Source organism: Varanus komodoensis, unplaced genomic scaffold (genome assembly GCF_004798865.1).
Source record: "Varanus komodoensis strain SLA01 unplaced genomic scaffold, ASM479886v1 scaffold42, whole genome shotgun sequence".
Lineage (NCBI taxonomy): Eukaryota > Metazoa > Chordata > Lepidosauria > Squamata > Varanidae > Varanus > Varanus komodoensis.
Window position 1 is genome coordinate 2,314,769 of NW_025335972.1, and position 22,922 is coordinate 2,337,690.

The 22,922-nt window shown below is 47.5% G+C and overlaps 1 protein-coding gene across 4 annotated transcripts in view; it reads left to right on the top strand.

Annotated features, from left to right (window-relative positions):
- The window catches only part of FLNA (filamin A), a 95,350-nt gene that overhangs the window by 58,223 nt on the left and 14,205 nt on the right, over nucleotides 1-22,922 (top strand). The window contains exons 29-42 of one of the 4 annotated variants that reach the window (XM_044443627.1): nucleotides 277-466; nucleotides 718-741; nucleotides 4,914-5,161; nucleotides 9,191-9,298; nucleotides 12,409-12,499; nucleotides 13,360-13,500; nucleotides 13,966-14,094; nucleotides 14,869-15,042; nucleotides 15,137-15,298; nucleotides 15,423-15,626; nucleotides 16,456-16,608; nucleotides 17,808-17,930; nucleotides 20,219-20,485; nucleotides 21,144-21,281. In XM_044443627.1, coding sequence (XP_044299562.1) covers nucleotides 277-466; nucleotides 718-741; nucleotides 4,914-5,161; nucleotides 9,191-9,298; nucleotides 12,409-12,499; nucleotides 13,360-13,500; nucleotides 13,966-14,094; nucleotides 14,869-15,042; nucleotides 15,137-15,298; nucleotides 15,423-15,626; nucleotides 16,456-16,608; nucleotides 17,808-17,930; nucleotides 20,219-20,485; nucleotides 21,144-21,281 — 2,152 coding nt within the window. The remainder of the gene's footprint in view (nucleotides 1-276; nucleotides 467-717; nucleotides 742-4,913; nucleotides 5,162-9,190; nucleotides 9,299-12,408; nucleotides 12,500-13,359; nucleotides 13,501-13,965; nucleotides 14,095-14,868; nucleotides 15,043-15,136; nucleotides 15,299-15,422; nucleotides 15,627-16,455; nucleotides 16,609-17,807; nucleotides 17,931-20,218; nucleotides 20,486-21,143; nucleotides 21,282-22,922) is intronic. The other 3 variants (XM_044443629.1, XM_044443628.1, XM_044443630.1) reach the window with 3 other exon arrangements.

Sequence of the window (22,922 nt, forward strand, 5' to 3'; positions counted from 1 at the left end):
GTGGATTTCTGTCTCAATTTCTGGTCTGTATTGATTGCAGGCCATAAACCTGGTTTGCATTGATTTATTTATGCCTCAGATTCAAGTTGTGTTTTCCTTGTTACATAAAATGAGTAACATCTGGAACAAGTAAAAAGGTTCAACTCATGTTGTAATCTGTGTAAAAACAGGTTAATTTCTATAAAATGCTAGTATTCGATAGAGCCACTGGGAGACAGCCTCAAATGTACCACTAACTAAATGCTTGCCTTCCTTCCTGGTCTGTGCCTTGCTCAGGATCCTGAGGGCAAGCCCAAAAAAGCCACCATCCGGGACAACCAGGATGGTACCTACACTGTGTCATATGTCCCTGACATGACTGGCCGCTACACCATCCTCATCAAGTATGGTGGGGACGAGATCCCTTACTCGCCTTACCGCATCCGTGCCCTGCCCACTGGCGATGCCAGCAAATGTACAGTGACAGGTGAGCGCTCTGCTAGGCAAGGGATCTGGGGGGTGCGGGAGGGTGGGGAGAGCCACGCTGAAACAACACCACGCCCCCACACCAACTGCTTTTTGCCGGGCACATCCGGCCACACTGCTCACCCACTGTGGGGAGGGAAATGTGCCCTGTTGCGTGTGTTTCTTGTGTTGTTGTTTTATTTTAATTGTGCACTGTTCTCTGTGATTCTTGTCTCACTCTGATTACCCTTGCTCTTTGCCCTTTCACCTCAGTGTCGATTGGAGGTCATGGGCTAGGTAAGCAGCTTGCTACTGGCTCCTTCCTTGTCCTGCATGCCTGCCTGCCTGCCTGCCTGCCTGCTTCCCCTGCACCCTTCCCTTGCATGGTTCCCCACCTGCATTAGACTCCACCTCTGCTTAAGAGTGGAGTGAGGGAGCAGGACTGGAGTCCCCACATGGTGTTGGCAGGTGCACCTTCTGGCATCATCTGGGCTCCCTGCCCCTCCTGAGCTTATTTCTTAAGTCTTAAGAAAAATGTTGTAGGCTTGTATGCTGCAAAGTGAAGAGCTGCCCTCTGGCATCGTCTTCATTTAGGTTTGAAGGAACAGATCTGTATTTGGAGCTCAGACTGTGGCTTCTTGGGCAAATTGCCTTCCTTTTAGCCTTACTGTTTACCTTCAGCGCTTTGTAGCTGACCACACCCACCATGGCAGCCCAGTTTTGAGCAGGCTGGCCAGCCAGCCAGCCAGCCAGCCCTGCCACAGCAGGCATTTTGCAAGAGCACCTCCAGCGCTGTCAATGTGCCAAATGTGGGAGCTCTGCAGTGAGGCTTCCCTTCCACTGGAGCTGGCTGTTGAATTCCAGCTTTCTCTGGATGAGGGTATTTGAAGTGTGTGTCGGTCTCTGCTAAAATTAGGGCTGCCTAATTTAAAATGCAAAATCCATCACTAATGTAATTGTCCTTATTGTCAAAACTTCATGGAGCCTTGGTGCAAAGTTATGATTCATGGTTAAAGAAGCATCTTTATTCCTTGCTGTACCAATATACATGCTAGGAGAAAACTTGCTTCAGAATAACCAAGCATGTCCTTAAACTGCAACCCCACTTGATTGCTCTGCAAAAGCATTTATCGTTGATGTTAAATGCTGCAGAAGTGTTGATTTTCAGTAGCTTTGTTTAGAAACCTCCTGCCATTCTGTTTCAGCAAAACAGGAAATATACTGGTTCAAACTAACATCCCTGATGTTAATGTAAGCTTATAAGAAAAACACACACAGACTGTCTGGCAAATGGTCTTTCTAACCCAGTGAATCTGTTGCTGTCTTCTGCAGCCCGTTGCCCTTCTCATGTGCTGGAATGCAAGTCCCCCTGGCTGTGGGATTCTGGGAATTGTAGTCCAACACATCTGGAAGTCACCAGGGTGAGGAAGGCTGCTCTATTGCAACTGACAAGAGCTCTTTGAGGCTCTTGAGAATAGGCCTTTCCCACCTAGCCCATCTAGGGGAACTTAAAAAGTGGGGGGGGGGACTCAGAGATATTGAACTACTTTAACCCTAGGTGGAATTTATTTCAGAAACTCTTGGATGCCACAATCCAACCTTTTAGACATACCACTCTTTTAGAATGGGGGCCAGTGCAGAGGAAGAAACTGCACAAAATCTGGGAAGCCACCAACAGATCAATGGCTGAGATGCGGAGAGGTGGCCATCAGCTTTTAAAGCAAGATGTCAGGGATTAAACCTAGCACAACCCTCTCTCCTATTTTGGCTTACCAGACTGACCTGATAGGTCTTTCTCCCTCTCCCTTGAATGTATATTTCAGTTGGCAGTTCACCAGTAGGGCGGTATGTATGTTAATCAGGCCTTTGCTTCAGAGCCAGAAAAGCTGCAACCACTTTGCTGGATTCTTGTACTTCCTCCAACCCTAGAAGATGTTGTAAAGCAGGGAGGTGGGCCTAAGTGCTGGAGTGGGAACAGCATGGTTGTCCTGGATCTCCTGCCCACCACCCTGATGTAGTAGTCCTTTGCTACCCTCAGTCCTTTGCTTCCATCTGCAGTGCTCCTGAATCTCATCTCTTGCTGGGTTGCGCTTGCACAAGGAATGGGGATGTCAGCTTTTAATTGGGGAGTGGATCAAGGCCATGCATGTTTAACCTTTGTTGGGAGAAGGCTTTTCTCATCAGCCAGGCATGTTGCTAGCATTGCGGTGGCTTGGGTGGCCACCTAAACCCAGGAAGAACCCTGTTTGCCTTGGTTTTCCCCAAGGTCTAGAAGTCCCTCAATTTGGCCAGTGGATCCCTGGAACCACCAGATATTTCTGTTTTTAATATGGTGACCTAGAAGCTACAGCAGACCAGGGAAATGCTGAAGCAGTGGCTATGCTGCTGCTCCTCTTAAATCAGATGAGAGGGAGCCAGCGGTTGCAAATGGCGCATGGCGCAGCGTTATGGACCAGTCTCCCTTTACTTCAGCAGGACTTGTATGATCCATGCAGCTTGGCTGAACAGATAGACCAGTCATCCATTCTGACTAGAGTAGAAGATGGGCAGAGAATTATTGGTCTGTGTCATTTTTACTAAAACCCCAAGATCCACTAACCAGAGTCAGGCACAGAATAGAGGTGATGAAAGAAGCTAAATGGAAAATGCTGGTTAAGGGAGTAGATCTTATTAATTACTGAGACACACAGGCTATAGACTGCCTATACAAATCTGTACCTGTAGATGCATTACAGATCAGAGATTCTAACATAGCTCTATAATTGGTCATCAGAGGGGCACAAAGACTTGATCAAAGGCAACTACTTTACAGGCGAGGATTGGTAAGGACTGAGGGCAGTGAATACAGGGCCTGCCATGGTACTAAACACTTTTCCTTCCTTTGAGTTGTTACTTGTTAAAGTCCTGGGAGTCTGCCTTACAAACTGCCCTTAAATCCTGATATACCTTTGGCCACCCTAGCCTTAGAGAGCTTGTGAGTGAAATTGTGGGGATATAAATCCAGGCCTTTCTGTTCTGAGCACGCTTGGCTCAGAAACATGCCAAAAAGAAAAAAGACCCTGCTTTGTAGTACTTTTTGTATAGCAATTGATCGTGGGTCCTCCTCCTTAAAAAGGTATGCAAGCAGCTCTCAAGAGATCTTGGCTTAACTTTATAGTTTGCTCAGAGGAGATGTTGGCAGAAAGAAACAATTTTGAAAGGCATTTTTGTGGAAGCTTTTATCAGCTTGGAAGTGCTGAGAACTTGCTGCAGGAGCCCTCTTAGAAAGGAACCAGCCATTTGAAGTTAAATCTGAGCTTGGAATCGAAGGGCATACATGCGTATATAGAGCAGAACTCCCATTTTGCTTGTGAGGTTTAGGATTCCTTTCCAGTGGGAATTGGCTCTTCTGCAAACAATACTGGCAGAACTCCAGGAACCCAAAGCTGTAACATCCCTTGCTCTGTGAAAAACCAATTCTGCTTCTGCTGGGGTCCAATCATAACTTTGGTTGCTGTAATTCCATCTTGCTTGAGTCCTTTTTAATGTAATGTCTGCCAACTGGTTCCTTGGGGATTGTGGGGAGGTACCCACAGTTGGGCCTGATCTAGTTCCCAGCCTCTTGCACAAACTGGCAGAATTTTAACCCACCCCCTACCCCCATCAGAGAAACAGCAGTGGCGGCTCTGACAATCTCCATTTGTACCTCAGCCATGTTTTTCCTTGCATGAGCACATGGGAAAACGGGAGTGAGCCTTAGGGGCGTAGCAGGGGAAGACTTGGGCAAAACATCTGGTAGGTAGCAGGTCATTCAGGGGCAGCCCTTGGCTGATATCTTGGATAATATGAAAGTGAGTTGTTGGACAGGTCCAGTGCCCTAAAACTAGCTGCTGATCAAAGCTGTAGAAATGATAAGGTTAGATAACTGCAGTCATCTTGCAGAACTGATGCAAATGTAGACCTAGTATGGAAGTTTGTGTATTCAGGATTCTTTCCCTGATAGGACTTTGAATGGGGACAGTCAGCAAGTGTGCCCTGGCTTTCAACTTTTTCAGCAAGTGTTTATTACTCATGGCTGAAGGGGTGAATAGAAAGATCACTGCATTGCTTTTGTTCTTCTGACTAGAAAAGAAGACTTGGTTTGACCTGCAGTGGCTTTATTCACAGTGCCATCCTCTGTTGACTCACAAGTCTTCAGTCCAGGGGTGGGCAACTTTGTGACCACCCAGATATTTGGGAGAATTTCTATCAGTCTGAGTCAGCATAGTTAGTGGTGAGGCATGATGGGAATTGTAGTCCTCTAGGCATTATTCCTGCTTTATTCCACTGATTTGTCTCAACCAACCTTGGTTGGTTGGCTGGGGAGGCCAGGCACTGAGGCAAGGCTGCCGAGGCCAGTGTTGGAGGCTGGGGGCTTAGGGAGGCCAACTGTGCTTGCTGGGGGGGTGGGTGCTAAGGTCTCCGTTTCCCATGGCTCTCCCTTCTGCCAGGAGCTGGCATTGGCCCCACCATCCAGATTGGCGAGGAGACGGTGATCACTGTGGACGCCAAGGCGGCTGGGAAGGGCAAGGTGACTTGCACGGTGTGTACTCCGGATGGCACTGAGGTGGACGTGGATGTGGTGGAGAACGAGGATGGCACCTTTGACATCTTTTACACAGCTCCTCAGCCCGGCAAATACGTCATCTGTGTGCGCTTTGGAGGAGAGCATATCCCCAACAGTCCGTTCCAGGTTACGGTGAGTCTTGAGGAAGGTGTTTGCTCGTGCCTGTTGGCTTCCTTAGAGGGTCCTGGTTCTGTGCAGAATTTAATGCTGAGGTTTTGGCTGGATTATTGGTTGTGAGTGGCAGGATGTTGCTGCTGCTTTTGGAAGGCTCATCTGCTACAGAAGTGGGCAAGCAAGCTGGAATCCTGCCTGGGATTGTTCTGCTTTTTCAGGGACGCCCATCAGGCTTCCAAGCATCCTGGAAGTTGTGCCTGTTGGCATATGAGGCCAGATGCTATGGTGGCAGCTGGATGAGAAATGGAAAGATTGGTGAGAGGCAAACTACGAAGGGAGGCCTTTTTGTCCTTACCTGTTCTGGGGCAAACTTCACATATTTCATGACCTGTCCAGAAGTAGTTGTTGCCTTTCTAGTGGAACAGCCCCCCAACCACGCCTCATCTTCCCCAGCAGCACAAAGAGGGATCGTGAACGAGTGCCTGCAATGAACTTCTAAGGAAAGAGTGAGACCAGAATTAATAGGTTAAAATGGGCAAACTGGAACTCCTTATTGCTGCCTTTCTGAACTTGGCACCCTGCTCATGTGTTTGAGAGGCCCTGTTATCCCCAGCTAGCATTTACTTATCCAGGCCACTTTGCTTACGGTTTTTTAGCTGTCAAAGGGGGAAATGGGATTGGGGGTTGGGAACTGACAGAGCTCACACTTTCTCTGTTCTGTTTCGCTATATTCTGAGTGTTGGAAAAATGATTGCACTAGAAAGTAAATGGAAGGAAAAAATACACAGATTGAAGAGAGCGGAAGTAAACACGAGAATTGTACATGTCTGCTTTTTGCTGCCTTTCTCAACTTGGCATCTTCTAGATGAGTTTGACAAGCCCCATCATCCCCAGACAGCATGCATCCAGGCTGGGAATGGTGGAACTCTTAGGCCAAACACAACTAGAAGGCACTAGTCTGGGCAATGCTGGCTTATTGCAGGTGCTCAAACTTCCTCTTTGCTTGCTTTTTGAGCCATTAAATTGGTGTACATTTCCATGGTTTTTTTAAACACTGGGAACCACAGTAACCACAGCAGTAAGTGCTCCAAAAAGGAGATGTGAACAGTGGGAGGAGTTACTCTCTCTGTTTTCTGGAGTAGCTGGACTCAGGAAAACGTTGACTTGGTGGAAGATGCTAAGAAGTGTTACTTCAGTTCCCATAAATCAGGGGATCACTGATACTGACCATTGTTGCACCTTCTTTTTCCACTTTCCCCCCTTACTGGTGTATTTCAATTGATAACTTGGCAATTGGACCCTGGCAACTGTGTGCAAACTGAAATAAAGAAATTGACCAGGCAAGAGTACATATGTTGGACAGCCAGGAGAGTGCACTTGTGGAAAAAAATTACAACCCCATTTGCACCAAAGAAGCTGTAGTGACGAATGAAAAGCAGCAGTGATCTGAAAGTGGAGAGGGAGGCAAAGATGGGTTTTACCATAAAGGACTCTGGGATATGTGCCAGAGCCCTCTGGAGGGATGATGGGAAGAAGGGAGGAAAGCAGCCCAGTGTAAGTCTCATGATTTGTTGGTCATGCCACGGGTCATTTAGCAAATAATCAGCCCACCATGGCTTATTCGTGGGGTTGCTCAGCATGACATGTGAATATGTCCCCTGGATGTACAGCCATATAGCACTGTGTGCATGCACGTGTGCCTGCTGCAGTGGAAAGGGAGCTGAAGATATCCGAGTTCTGCCACATTCAGTTATATATTTTACTGTTCTATGTGTTAAACTTGTTCTCTACATGCTCGCTGCCCAGAAAGCCCTGCAGGGCTACAGGGCAGTATAAAGAAAGACAGACAGACAGACAGACAGACTCCCTCCCTCCCTCCCTCCCTCCAGTTTGTCCGCCAAGTGGCTCCCTAAGCACTGAATTAAAATCTAATTCTTAGACTGCATGCAAGTCAGTGTAGTGCCTCACCTGTAAATTCCCATCTCCCTCCTGCTCTGCCCTGCTGCACGAAGGAGGCGGGGGCGCTGCAACCTCCCTAACCACTCTGTGTCCCTCGGTGCAGCCTGCGGTTCCCTGTAGCAGGGCGAGCTTGAAGTGCAGCAGCTGAGCTGCTGCTCTTTTGTGTGTTCTGGGTCTGAAGAGATCATCGGCTTTATGCAAGCTTGTTTTCAGTACCAAACATGCACACTTCTGCAGTGCAGGAACTCTGATTATACCAAAGTCTGATTTTAAATTGTTTTTCCAGCATCAGTTTTGAAAGATGAAGCTTTTGGGTTAAAATGGAGCAGTCAGAGAGGCACAGAGGTGTGCAACATACTGAATAATCCGTTGCCTTTAGAAACGTCTGCATGATCAAAACCCATGCCAGTTTTTCCTCATAGCAGTCTTGAGGGCTAGAAACCTGTATTAAAAGTTATCGGGATGTCCATTTCTTTAATGCCTTTCATTTACCTGGTATACAATGTCAAGAGTTCTTTGCTTGACCTGTCAGTGGCCAGAAACTCACTCAGTTCATGTCTTAAGTAGAATTATCAGGCTTTATCCCTTCAGTCTCCAGTTAAGGAATTGCATTTATGAACGCATTTCCCTGTGAAACTGCTGCATGTAGTAAACAGAACATAACTGATTTTACTGCAGCTCTCTTCTTGACATGCTTATGGGAGAATTGTTTTGAAAAATGAGCTCTCAAGCAGTGCAATGTAGAACTCGACCACCTTGTTTTGCATAATAGATGTGGACACTTGAAGCACAGATGCAGGAGATGTCGAAAGTGCTCTTAGGGTATGGCTACAATTGCACTCCCAGAGTGGTATCTTATGTTCAGATGCCATCTGGCAGCTAAGAGCAAGCTAGCAACCCACTGTTACACATAGCTTGTCCTTCTGTAACTCGTGACTCACAGCTTGGCCTTCCGCAAACTTAGCCTTCCTGTTGAAATGTTAGTCACGCTTTCCAGGTTCCAGCACAAAAGGAGCCCTCTGGCTCATTACAGAGTATGGGAGGGGTGTTAAAGAGGGCAGTGTCCCTTTTCTTTACTTCTGTGTATTATCTTGCTTGTGTTAGGAAAAAAGCAAGCAAATAACCCTTGGCCAAGGATGTTTTGACTCTGTGGAAAATAACATGATCTCCTCCTCCTCCTCTGGCCTCAAAGAGGGAGCACACTGAGGAAAGTAAAATGGGCAGCTGTCTATTAACACTACAGAAGGAGGAAGCCCAATCTGAGCTGACATATTTTGCATTTCTAGGTGGCCTCTGCCCAGACATAAGCTGGCACTTGTTGCATACAGTGCTGGCTTTCTGGTGTACCTGTTGTCCTACACTATATGGGACCCCAGAAACTCAGAAAGGAGGCATGTGACTCATAGGGCTGCAGAGAAACTATTTGTAGGGAGGAGGGAAAGGTCAGCAGAGAGTAGAAACCACACATTTTAGGGTCCTTAGGTTATCCTGGCACTTTCATATCAACCTTCCAGTTTGGCTTCCTGAAAATCTAATCTTAGCTGCCCTAAAAACAAGTTCCTAGCTCTTGTGACTGGCAACTATTTTGAAAAAGCAGCAATGACATTTCTTCAGTAAATTTTTTCTCCAAACAGAAGAATTGCACTTTTGGCACATAAGGAGCCCTGTGTGTAAGGCTGTTACTATGGTAATGCCATAAGCAATATTGCTTTCCAAGGGTGAGAAGACTGGATTGCTCAAGCACTGAATTTTTGTTTTGCTTGTTTGCTTTGGTAAAATGGCTAGGCTTGTCCAAGTAAGACTCTATGGTAAAAGATTGCCACGAAGGATGGGTAACTTGATCCTGTGTTGAAACAGAAACACTGCATAGTGCAGGGGTGGGGAGCATGTGGCCCTCTGGATATTGGTGGACTCAACCTCCCATCAGCCCTAGTCAGCATAGCCAATGGTGAGTGAGGGAGGCTAGGAGTTGCATTCCAGCAATATCTGGTGGCCTGACATACCCCATCCCTTGCATAGTGGTGTCTTGGCCCTGAGACAGCCTCTCCATCGGTCCGTTCTAACACTCTTGCCCCATTCCTGCCACAGGCCCTGGATGGTGAGCGCCCGACCCCCCAGCAGATGGCCCAGCCGATGCGTGCCCCACCCTACGCCTATCCACCTGGTGCACAACAGCCCTGGGGACCAGCAGTAACAGTTCAGTTTCTCGGCGGAAAAGCTAGCCCAGCGCATTCTGTGTGGGGGAGCCACCCCATGGAATTCAGTCGCCTGCTCTTGCACCACTGGGCATTGCTTGGGGCTGGGTTGCTGCTGCCGCCGCCGCCGCTGCCACCGCTGCTACTTGAGGGCAACAAGGCCCCTTATTGGTATGAGACTGGCACAACAGGATCTACCAGTGTCAGGATTGTGAGTCTAGGCAGATCCCCACTTGAAACAGAGGAATTCGAACATCCTCTGCCAACCCAGCACCTACTAGATGTGTTGAACAAAAATTCCAGCATTCTGACTGGGAATGCTGGGAATTGTAGTTTAATATATCTGGAGGGTGCTAGTTGGGCAAAGCTGTATCAAGAAGCATGATGCAGCTGCAGGAGTGATGGGAAAGAATCATATCCCGAGACCTATTTTAAAAAATGGCCAAGTTTTCCTCACTTGTTTGGAGCAAAATGAGAGGCTTGTGTAGCCACTGATATCCTTATTCTCCAAGTCATGCCTCCTGTGGTATTGAAGTATGTCTTAATACCAGTTGCCCAGGAACCACAAACAAGCCACTGATCTTGAGCTCCTGTCCTGCTATGAGCTCCCTTACGGGCATCTGGTCGACTGCTGTGGGAACAGAATGCTGGACTAGAGAGGCCTGTGGTTTGAGCCAGTGTGGCTCTCCTTGTGTCCTCAATAGCATATCAATGTCAGACCCATTCCAAAGAGGCTGGGGGAATGTGCACAGTCACCCTGGCAGAATCTGTGCAGAGAAGCTAGCAGAAGGTGTATTATTCAAGAGTAGAAAGCTGAGCTGGCTAGGATGGAAATTCAAGGGGGCGGCCATACCAGTTAGATGGTGTGTCACCTCGTCCAGCATTGTCTCCTCTGCCCGAAGGCCAGGAGAGCCACCACCGGTCAGGCCATCCTCAGCACTGGCTACCTGATCCTTTAACCTAGAACCCTCAGTGTGCAAAAAGCAGGTGCTCTCCTACTGAGCTGCATGGAGTCTCCACAGGCGAGCTGTGAATCTTGTATGCTCAAGGCCAAACTAGACCTGATGGAATTTGCACGGCCAGCACTTGGGCAGAAGGTTTAAGTGAACTGGCCCCTGTTGAAGTCCTGACTTGAATTACTGGGGTGGAGGGTGGGGCAGCAATAAAGTAATACTTGGACATTCATGCAATTGCTAATTGCATGGATGCTGTTGTGTCATGTTCAGTTTCGCTTTCAGACCAGCAGCTTACTGAGGTTTCTCTTTCTGCTCCACAAGTAATAGAACCTAGGGGAAATCTCATATGAATTGGACACCTTAGTGGGGGCATTTATCTCCTTTGCTAGCTTGGCTAATAACTATGGGCTGACTTTGCCGACTTCTATATTTTGGATTCAGAAGCCTTTTACTCATAAAGCTGCTCTGCTGCTATCAAGATGCAATGAGTTATGCATGGCTGCAGGTGTTTGGCATTGGATGGCCCTGTGCCAAAAAGGAAATAAGCCTACAGGAGGGTGGATCCAAATGTCTTCATATGCTTATGTAGAGGGCTTCATGGGGGGGGGGATGGGAGGGGCAACAGGTGGCCTGCAAAACCCAAAGGACAGTTCTGGGGCTTTTGAGGGGGTCTGCCTTGGGATCCCCTTTGCATTCTCTTGCAACACACATGTATGTATGCACTGCTTTACTGCTAATGCAAAGCGGCTGCAGCCAGAAGCAGCTTGATACCTCTTCATTCCTCCTTGACTCGCATCTCCTGCACTTGAATTCCAGGGGGGGAAGAAGCCCTCCAGAATGTGACAGGACTGGGGCTTTTCCGAGGGTGTCTTTGTCTGAACTCGCGTCCCTCCATCTCTTGATGCCGGGTGGGGGGCCATCCATGCTTTATGTGTCGTCCTTGTCAAAGCCTCTCTTGCTGGGGGCAGCCCAGTCCTATCCCAATCAAGCAGCGCAATGTCCACCTTTCCAGAAGAGGGAGTACTAGAGGCAGCATTGGAGACCCACGTCACCAGTTGCTGCCTTGTGCTATTAAATTGGGGTGGGCAGCCTGGGGCTCCCCAGTTGTTCTGGACTGATGCTCCCAGCAGGCCTGGCCAGTATGGCCTGTGGTTGGAGATCATGGGAGTTGCCCTCCAGATGTTACGGAGGGCATCAGATTGCCTGCCCCACTTTAAAGGAAGCTTGCTGGTGGGTGAGGTCACTAGACTCAGTTGTGCATGAATGGGATTCCAACGCTTTGCACTCCAGTTGAACACACCCATGTTTGGGACAGCCGATGCCAGCTGAATAGGTCAGTGCAGCATAGAGATATGGAAGTGGAGAGTGAGCGGGGAGCAACAGTTCTCATCTGGGTTGTGCCCCCTCACATGGTAATCTGTTAACCGGTAGTCAGAAGTATAGCACTGTGGCTGAGATAATCCCCCCATGGGATGGGGCTTTGAACTCCCCAAGGACAGGGCCACCCAGCACAAGCTGCAGCCAAAGCAGGCATGCTTTTTGGCCATTGTGTGCAACTTCCAGGGAGCTGCTTTGGATGGTACAGCACCCCTCTGCTGGCATAGTTGCCTGAAACAGCTGCCAATGAGATGCTACATTGGCTCTTGTTTAACACCAGGCCCTCTTTACAAAAGAAGTGGGGAATAAGTGTTACAGCTGTATCAGCTTATTAACTGCTTCTGAGAAAGTTTCATCAAGTTGGAGCAAGTATTGGGTGCTGGAACTCCCTATTGAAATGGCTGCATAGAAGCTCCCTGCTTAGGACTGTCTCTGAACTCTGCTCCAGGACTTGGCATTTTGCTTAGATCAAAACCAAACCCTATTGTCAAATCCAGACCTAATCCTACATCTTAAGTATTGAAGGGAAGTAGGTGAAAAGATTTCTCTAAGCCCCATTTTATTTGATGCCTACCCACCTCACACCTGTGCAAGCTTTTAGGGACTGATAAGTGGGGAAAATCCAGGTGGCTTTTCAGGGTCTGTCTTTGTCAGCTCTGTGTTCCATCGCTGTTTTTTGGACTCTTGCTATTTCTTCCTATCTCTCCTTGTCTTCTCCGGTCCCCAAATACTGTTTCTCACTTTTCTGTTGGGTTGGTGGGGTGCCTCTGTCTTCCAGGCAACAGATCGTCCTGTCAATGGTCTGGATGCCGGACTGCGACCCTTCGACTTGGTTATCCCATTTACCATCAAGAAAGGAGAGATCACAGGTAACAGGGAGGGGTATGGCTAGAGCCCCTTTGGAGTCTGTTTCTGTGCTAAAAGGCTTCAGGTAATTCACTTAAGGCTTAAACTTTGAGCAAGAGGGCCTAAAGTATCCCAGTATCCTGGGAGTGCAGAATGTAAAACGGGTCAGAATTCAAATTCTTGATTTTCGTTTTCATTTTTAAAAGTTCCTAGCTGAACTGATGCTGAAGAATATATGGAAATGCATGTGAACAATGCTGATAGAATAAGATTTCCAGTGGCTCTGGGGACAGGGAGACATAGAGCCTAGCCTAGGCTTTTGCCTTTTCCCTATAACTAGCAGAAGCAGAATGTACTCGAGTTTCTGTGCAGGGTACAGAAACTTCTGCTTTTCTTGATGTGGAATGTGGATTACCTGGGTGTGCAGCACAGATAGGCTTCCATCTAGCTTTGTGCAGAAGGGAGGCCTGTGCAACTGCTCATAGGACAGTCGCTGCCAGATGCCTTAACACTTGTAGAAATTTGGTGCTGAATCTTAATCTTAGCCATATCTTGCGTTAAATATTTCTGTATCTTTTAACAGCATGGGAAGTATTCCATGGAGGAACTCTGAATGCAGCAGCAGCTTATAAACTAGTCAGACCTTCAAACTCCTAGGATTTTACCATTCCAAGTTTATCCATCTGTGCCAATATCCCTAAGGGATTCCAGACCTGTGTGAACTAATGCCCTTGCTCACCCAGACAGTTGCAGGTTCGGGGAACCAAAACTAAATCCCATGGAAACATCTCCTCTGGTTCCCAACAGAAGGTGGAGTTCTAGCTCCATACTTGGAACAACAGAACCCATTGACTTAATTTCTGCCTCATTTTCCCACCTGTAGGAGAGGTGCACATGCCTTCTGGCAAGGTGGCAAAGCCAGACATCACGGACAATAAGGATGGCACAGTGACCGTGCGCTATGCTCCTACAGAAGCTGGCTTGCATGAGATGGACATCCGTTATGACAATATGCACATCCCAGGTAATACCTGCAAGGAATGATGTTAGCTAAGGGATTCTCAAAGTTGGTCTGGTTTACACACAATGCCTAATCCACAGCTTATTAAACTCAGAGCCTGTTGCCCTGTCCAGGGTTTATCTGGCAGGTGCTTGAACAAGACATGGTTTGTGTACCCAATCCCTGGGATGTCTGTTTCTTTCACCCTTTACCTGTTCCCTCCCTGTATTCCAAATGCCTTTGCAGTGCTGAGTTTGCATGTTACAGCAGCACAAGGATTAAGAGCTCACAGCCCAACAGCAAACCATGGCTTCTACTTTTAGGCTGTTAATTAACCATAGTATGTTAGTGCATACAGAAACTCAGAATTTTACAATCCATACCGTGGGTTAGCTTCATGTGTGAACTGGACCAGTATGTAAGGTGGAGTGGCTTGTACATATTCTAGTAGCACCACAATGACCCTGTGCCTTCCTTTCACTTCCATAGGCAGCCCCTTGCAGTTCTATGTGGACTATGTCAACAGTGGCCATGTGACTGCTTATGGACCAGGACTCATCCATGGGGTGGTCAACAAGCCAGCAGTCTTCACTGTAAATACAAAAGATGCAGGAGAAGGTGAGTCAGACAAGGGCTTTTAGCTCTAGAACTTCTATTAGATCCATCCAAGCTCACATGAGCTTGGAAGCCTTCTTTTTCCATAGGTAGCTGGCTTTCTGACCTCTTGTCAATTGGGCAGGGCCGCATGTTTTTATGTGTAAGTGCAAAACATGTATTTAATTTTTTTGAAATTCCACTCCTCAGCCAAGAACACATCTAGAACAGCTTACATTCTAAAAAGGCACAACACACAAGGAAAAAAGAAGAGGCACATAAGTAGCAGAATTTTAGCTTAAATGAGGAGTTGCTTGCTAAATCTTTGGAACAGCTCTTGCCTTCTTTTCTTCTTATATACCCCTTCCTTCTTTCTATTTTACTTTCTGAAAATAAAAGATTTGGAGAAAAAAAAGTAGTAGGATTTTAGTAGGGTGGGTGAATGTCCCCACTTCCTCCTCATCTCCCTCTGTTAGAGCCGTTGGAATGGCTGCCTGAATTCTCCATGCATTGGTGGAGAGTCATTCCCCTTATTCCTGGTGGACTACCCTGGTGAAATATCTGAGTCAATAACATTTTTAGTGGCTAGAATAGGAGTGCAGTGCTCTGCCTAGTGTGACTGACCTCCACACCTGGCCAAATAAACTACCTAAGCTAGCATAAGCAGGACAGGGGACAATTGTGGGTGAAAATGGTGGATTTCCTCAAATTCAGCACAACTTCAGTGCTGACTTGGTTGTTGGGGCTGCTAAGAAACCCCCTTGTCACCAGTATTTGACTTTCTGAACCCTTTTGCAGGAGGCCTCTCCCTGGCCATCGAAGGTCCCTCTAAGGCTGAGATTGGCTGCACGGATAACCAGGATGGCACTTGTACAGTGTCCTATCTTCCAGTTCTGCCTGGTGACTACAATATCTTGGTGAAATACAATGACAAACACATCCCAGGAAGTCCCTTCACTGCCAAGATCACTGGTGAGGTCTGGGGCTATAGTGAAGGGTAATACATAGTAGGCAGATGAGGGCTGGCTGACCCTTACAGGTGGCTTGTCTTTCCCTGTTTCTGCAGGAGATGACACGATGCGCATGTCCCACCTGAAAGTGGGTTCTTCTGCTGATATTCCCTTGAACATCACCGAGACAGACCTGAGCCAGCTGACCGCCACCGTGATCCCACCCTCTGGACGTGAGGAGCCTTGTTTGCTCAAGCGCCTACGCAATGGGCATGTGGGTGAGTGGTCCAGACCTCCAGTTTCCCCTGCAGCCAATTGGTAGACTCCACTGGGTAGGACAAGAGAATGGGCGAGGCTCAACAAACTCTCTCCTCTCTCCCCCCGCCCCAATTTTTTCTGTAGGCATTTCCTTCGTCCCCAAAGAGATTGGAGAGCACATTGTCAACATCAAGAAGAATGGGTTGCACATCCCCAACAGCCCTATTACAGTGATGATCAGCCAGTCAGAAATTGGAGATGCCAGCCGTGTCAGGGTCTCTGGCCCAGGCCTCAGTGAGGGACGGACTTTTGAACCTTCAGAGTTCATCATTGATACAAGAGATGCTGGTATATGGATGCTATTTTGTTATGTATCAAAGGTCAGCACTTGACCTACGGTCAAGTAAATTGGGCATACTTCTCCAGGGAACAGTATAGCAGAAGAACAATTTGTTCATTCTAATCTAGCTAACCTTGCAAGTGGTCAAAAGGCTTGTTCTGTGCAACTTTTGACTTTGCAGAATTTGGCACATGAGAGCAGGGTCTGGGGGGTAAAGAGCAGGCAGCACAAGGAGAGGAGGGAGGTGGTTTGAAGAATATGGGGACACTGAGAACTTCCTAAATTGTACTGGGCTCTTGCAATAGCCAGGGGAGCTCCAGTCCACGTCTGTGCTGGGGAATAAATTTCATGTCAACCACTAGCTCTGTGAGCATAGTAATGCCAGCCTACCATTCCAGATTTGGGAGGGTCAAAGAGGAGCAGAACTCTTGTCTTGAAAACCTAGCTTTTCTAAAAGAATGCAGCTCCACTGGATCAGATCAAGAGTTGCTCCAGACTAGTGGTTCTACTTCCAGCACTGGCCAGTTAGATCTGGGAAGCTGTTAGGACTGTAGTTTGGAAATGAGGCAATGCCAGTGGAATCTTCTAAGCAAGAAAGGGTCACTCAGTGATCACTGATGCTAGCAAGACTCTGGTACCTGCATATTTCCTGGTGCCACATAATGAATATTTCCAGCCAAATAACCTAGGCAGTGCAAGCAGACTTAAGCTCTGCACACTTGCAGTTTCAACTGTGTATGAGAATATGCGTGTATGTGCAAGCAAATCAATCTTTGCTGGTATTATTGAAGTGTACAACAAAACCGTCTAATCGCAAGCTGTCTGCATCTCCCTTAGGTTATGGTGGGCTGAGCTTGTCCATTGAAGGCCCCAGTAAGGTTGACATCAACACAGAGGACCTAGAGGATGGTACTTGCAAAGTCACCTATTGCCCAACCGAGCCCGGCAACTACATCATCAACATCAAATTCGCAGACCAGCACGTGCCAGGTGAGAAAAGTTGCCTCTGATGTTGGATGTAGCATGTGATCAGGAGACAGCCCAGTTAAGTGGGGGGTGTTAGCAACTTGGAACATGGTTCCGGTTGAAGGTGGGAGCAAAATGCCTCTGAAACTTGGGCTATTTGAATGAACTACCAGTGTATTCCTTACTTCCAACAAGTGGATTGGGTTACTGGGAGTTGGAGGGGGGCTTTTGCTACAGAGACAGCATGCCAAACACTCCCCAAACACTTGTTAGTCCAATCCTCTTCAACTTGGTGCTCTCCAGAGGTGCTGGCTTACAGCTCCCATCATCCCCAGGCAGCATGACTGAGGAAGGTTGTCTTCGACTGGGAGCTGACAGAAGTTAGATCCCCAGAAATTTTGGCCTTCAGCTGCAGGAAGCCCTGGTCAACTTGGTCAAAGATCAGCAATGCTGGGAGTTGAAATCTGAAGCATCTAGAGATGTCCGTGCCATCTCAGACCACTTTGCAGTTCTAGCAGCCACAGTGGCTAAAAAGTTAATCTTCCAGTGCCTGCTCCTGGGTTAAGCAAAAAGTTGTGAATGCTTGATAGGGGAGAGGTCATCACCCTCAAGATGTACATCTTGTCTTATGTTTATGTGGCCCTGAAAGCTCCATGACCAGCAGAAAGGCACACCATAGCGTTCTGGATTTCTGCCAGAAGATGGTCTGGATACACCCTTTTTGTAAACTCTGAAAGGCAGCACACTATGTTACATTGTTTAATCATTGTAAGCTGCTCAGGAGCTCATTGTGGTGGCATACACATGGAAATTATAAACAAACAGATAAATGTAGGCTTTCCCTAGTTCATTATATGGACTTGAAGAATATTCAGCTATTCAATCCTCCACCTCCAGTTTGGAATGTTAGTGTGACAAGTTCACCATGTAATTTTGTTAATGAGATCTAATGTGGGGGAGAAAAAGCTCTTGCTAAACTGGATCAAGAGGTATTGATTAAAATGCAAAACCTGTTTCAGGAGAGTTAATGCCTCCTCGAAGGCCTTCTCCTTGATATACTAGTCCTCTTTTACCACTTTTCTCACCCCAAAAGGGAAGATGAGGTATGGGGCTGAGCCCCTCAGAATCCTGTGTGGCTGAAAAGTATCTGTCATGAGGAGCTTTGCTTCTGCTGCTCTAACATGGAAGCCTTGCTTCCTTCTTGTCACATTTCACTGGTTCAGGGAGCCCATTCTCCGTGAAGGTGACAGGAGAGGGGCGAATGAAGCAGATGATCACACGGCGCCGCAAAGCTCCTTCGGTTGCTAATATTGGCAGCGAGTGCGACCTTAGTCTGAAAATTCCAGGTGAGTGGCTTGCAGGACAGAAGGGGTCACAGTTCAGGAGCAGAGCACTTGCTCCTCATGCTGAAGCTTTCAGCATCCTCCCACACAGGGCTGGGAACAGTCCTGCCTGAAAGCCTGCAGAGTTGCCCCCAGTCAGTACATCAGCAGTGCAGAGCAAGATGGACAGACAGTCTGACAGGCAGAGCAGCAGTTTGGGGGCAGATTAATCCAGCAGTCCTTGCTCCGGAGAGCTATTGCATGAACACCCGATGTTGCAGTAAATCTCCCCTACCAACTCTGACCATCAGAGGGTCCCAGTCTGGTGCTCTGGGAATGCCCCTTCCCCTTGCATCAGTCTGTTCAAACACAGATACAGTGTGGTGGTTTCCCAACTTTTCTGGTCATTCCCCAGTTTCTGTGCATTTTCCTCCATTTTGAAATGACATTTGAAATGTCTCCAAGCCCTTAGTTAACGGCACTAAGTGCTTTCAGCTATGCTGGCAGTGGCGACGGCAGCTACTTCTGGCCCAATCTGGTCCCCCAAAAGGTGGCAGCTGAGGGCATCCCTTAGAGGGTGTGTCTTTGGGGCAAAAGATGCTTCCCACCCTGGCGTTGAATGGACAAAGGCCGGGCTGGGGCAGCTCTGCGTGTCCACACTCTTGCAAGGCAAAGAGATTTGGTTCCTGGTGGGATTTGGTGCCTGGTGTTGCATGGAAGTAAGTGCCCAGTTTTGGGCCATTCCTTTCAAGTGAGTGCCTGATCCTTCCCCTTCCTCAGAGGAGCAACTTGGGAACATGTATATGAGCAGAGTAAAGGAGCAGTACTTAACAACCACATGCTCTCTCTTCAGCATTCCTATTTATAGAACTGTGACCCACACTTTTATTAAGGGTTGGTTTTAGCCCTCAGATTACATGTTGCCTCTCTCCAGCTTTTGAAACAGGCAAAAGTAGAAAAATGATGTGTTCAAACCTTCCCAAGTAATTTCAGGAAGAGAATAGTGGCAGAGTCTCTTCCAGTTAAATGTGGGTATTCCTCATGGCACAGAGACAACTTGGTACAAGTGGCTATTAGCAACTCATGAAAAAGACCTGGGTGCAAGACAGGAATATTCATCTGGGAGTTCTTCTAGACATTCATCAAAGTTGTGGTAAACACTTTCTCTAAAACAGGGCAGGGTTTTTATTACATTATTAGTTCATTGCATTTATATTGAAATGGAAGCAGTCTCCACATGTCTACTCAACACTAAAAACAAAGGTGGGGTATAAATGCAATATAAATGGTAATGCTGTACATTGCTAGGACAGCCTTCCTAGAATCTGGCACCTTACATAAGTTTTGGACTACAGTTCCCATTTCCTCAAGCCACCATGGCTGCATTTGATGTGAGTTGTCCTAAAATGTCTGGAAGGTGCTAGGTTTTTACGCCCAAGCCCTAATATACACAGATCTTCTTGGAAATATTGGGGAAATTCTGTGTATGCTTCCAATATGCAAAAAGACCACCAAATCTAACATTTGAGGAGAAGTCTTTGGGAAGCTTGCAATCTTCAACACCCCCCCCCCCATCTCCCAAAGTGCTGTATAATGGGTGGTGTTTACTAGTAAAGGTATTTATCATGTCGAAGAACTGTGAAATTGGATTGTTTGGTGAAACACTCCAGGCTATATGGGGTCTTGGCTCAATACTGAGCTTACTGTGGAAAGCAGCCCTAGTAGCTGAAATAATTGCTCTGCGTGGCTTGAGGATTCTTCCTGGCGCTACTTTGAGCAATGTGATTACAGGAGAATTGGTTTCGTACAAATTTTAAGTTTAACAGAAATGAGACTTTAGGGACATACCAGATCTAGATTTTAGCATTCAGACAGAAACATCATGAAAAAAGAATTTCTGGAAATGGGATGGGGGTGAGCGGAAAACTGGGCTAGCTTTCACTCAACCTGCCCCCAGCTGAATATCTGCTAAGCTGTTGCTGAGCTAGGCTCCGTGCAGCTTGTGGTATCTAAGAAAGACATGCTAGTAGATGGCAGGGGAGGAGTGAAATAGGTGAAGTGGCTGCAGTTTCATGGTAGAACACCTGCTTTGCCAGAAGAAAGCCTCAAGTCCAATTCCCAACATTTCCAGGTAGGGCTGGAGAAACTCCTGCCTGAAACTGCAGAGAGCCCAGGCTGTTGATCACTGTTGATAGTACTGGGCAGAGGTGGACCCATGATCTGGCATGTCAGCGTCCTGAGTTCTTGTGGCAGGGCAGTCATGATTTTCCATAGCCATCTAATCCATCCAATTGCTGCCCTGTGTCCTCCAGAAATCAACATCAGAGACATGACTGCTCAGGTGACCAGCCCCTCCGGCAAGTCCCATGATGCGGAGATCTTGGAGGCGGAGAACAACACGTACTGCATCCGCTTTGTACCTACGGAGACGGGCATCCACTCAGTCAGCGTCAAATACAAAGGGCAGCATGTTCCTGGAAGTCCCTTCCAGTTTACTGTGGGCCCACTTGGCGAGGGGGGAGCACATAAGGTGCGGGCAGGTGGCCCAGGCTTGGAAAGGGCTGAAGCCGGCGTGCCAGGTAGGCCTGCGTACTGGAAGCACAAAGTAGGTCCTGAAAACTGAAATCTACTCAGCACTGACCCCTAGAAACCTTGAGGCAGATTATAATATGGTTGGACTTTCGGATGAGAAGGAGGAGGGAGCCAGTACCACGAGGGTCTCAGTGTTGTGCCCCACCCCAGTGATCAGAAGACAATTCATCACCCTCGCACCTAACTCTTACCAAACCTTTTCCCTGTAATCTCCTACACCTATTCTGTAAAGAGTTCATAGATATGGGTGGTTCATATGGCTATTATAGAGCAAACTGAGAACAGATTTCCCAAGATACTACGTCTATGGCTGTTCCATAGTGGCAGAGTAAGAGTTTTTAGCTCATATATACTGACATTTGAGCTCCACCTCTTGCTTTTGCCTTTACTCATCACTGGAATACAGCTTCTGAGAAATTATCAGAAATCAAATTCAGCCCCCAGCCAAAAGAGGTCCGGATCCCCTGTAGAGCCATTACTGCAGCGAACTCTCCTCTAGCAAGGAGGTCCAGAATATTGCTGGGTGAAGTCTTTGTCCTGACAAGGGTACCTCCACCCCTCAGTTTAAAAGGACTTTCCTTAGCCTAGGAAGAAATGTGATTGCAGGTGTGGCTAATAGGATTGTTTGCTTTCTTTGTTTCCCAGCTGAGTTTAGTATTTGGACACGGGAGGCAGGTGCTGGCGGCCTTTCCATTGCTGTGGAAGGCCCCAGTAAAGCAGAAATTGCTTTTGAGGACCGGAAAGATGGATCATGTGGTGTTTCCTACATTGTGCAAGAGCCTGGTAAGTGGCGGGGAGGGGGGGAATATGCGCCCTTCCAACTGCAGAAAATTGCAGCACAGCTGCATGTTTTTTAACAGCAGCCATGGAGAAGGAGGGAAGGGTGAAAGCAGGTTGTAGGAGTGGTGGAGGCAAGTGCTCTAACTTCAGCAGAAGATGAGGTGTGAGTGAGAGGTTAAAACGTTGCTCTCTGCTGCATTCAGTATATGGTGATGACTTCCTCTGTTAAATGGTGACCAGCAAGACAGGAGGTGGAGAAACATACTTCAGGACTGAGATGGGAAACCTCTAGGTGTTGCTATATGGAAAGGTGCAGGCCTATCCATATTTTAAGTCTGCAACTCCCAGCATTCCCTTAGCTAGTGGCCTGAAATCTCCCATTATCTTTGCCCATTTTTCTAGGCCTTCCCTGACCCTGTGCACAGGGATACAGCTGGGAGTCCAGCAATATCAAAGGGGCTGCCAGTTTCCCAAAACACTTAATGAATCATCTCTGATGGAGAAGCCATCGGAAGTTCAAGTAGTTCTGTTCCATGTAGCCAACAGAGAAGCTGGAGAGATGAGAACCAGGAAGAGCTTTTGACAGAGCCCAGTGGAGGGCAGGAGACATGCCACCACTGCTTTGTGGCAAAGACCTGAAATGAGCTTCCTGCTACCTGACTGCAGCATCTCCCACATAGGTGGGCTGGACATGACGGAATTTGCAGTCACCAGGATTATTTATTTATTTGTGATATTTATATGCCGTCCTATTGCAAAAGCCTCAGGACTGCTTACATAAACAAAATACAAATATCAGTATAAATAAATTATGACAGAATATCAACATAAAAATCAACATAAACAAATTGACCCACTCTGGCTGCAGTTAAAAATATAATACTAAAAATACAGTATTAAAGGGTATTAAAATATTGATGAAATAAAAAGGTCTTAACCTGGCACCGAAAAACATAATGACTGCGCCAGGCAGACCTCTCTGGGAAGCACATTCCATAGATGGGGCGCCACCACAGGGAAGGCTCTCTTCCAGGTACTCTGCCTCCTAATATCTTCCACAGAGGGTTCCCAGAGGAGGGCTTCTGCTGCCGATCTCAGGGGGCGGGAGGGCAAATAGGGAAGAAGGCGTTTCTTTAGGTATCCAGGCCACAAGCCATTAAGGGCTTTATAGGTAATAACCAGCACCTTGAATTGAGCCCGGACTTCGATGGGAAGCCAGTGGAGCTGATAGAGAGCTGGGGTTAAATGAGAATATCGCCCAGTCCCCGTCAACATCCTGGCAGCTCTATTTTGCACCATCTGAGGTATCTGGACTGTCTTCAAGGGCAGCCCCACGTAAAGCATGTTATAGAAATCCAACCAGGAAGTAACCAGTGCATGTGTCACTGTTGCTAGGCAATCTTCCTCCAGGTAGGGACGCAGCTGATGGATTAGCTGAAGCTGAAGGAAAGCGCTCCTCGCCACCACTGTCACTTGGGCTTCCAAGGACAGCTCCGGGTCGAGGAGCACTCCCAAGCTGCAGACCCTGTCCTTTAGAGGGAGTGCAGCCCTGTCCAGGTTGGGGAAGAGGGCCTTCCAATTATATTTTATCGGAAGATCAGAACTACCCCTGCAGATGTTTAAGGGCCAGGACAAGGAGCTTGA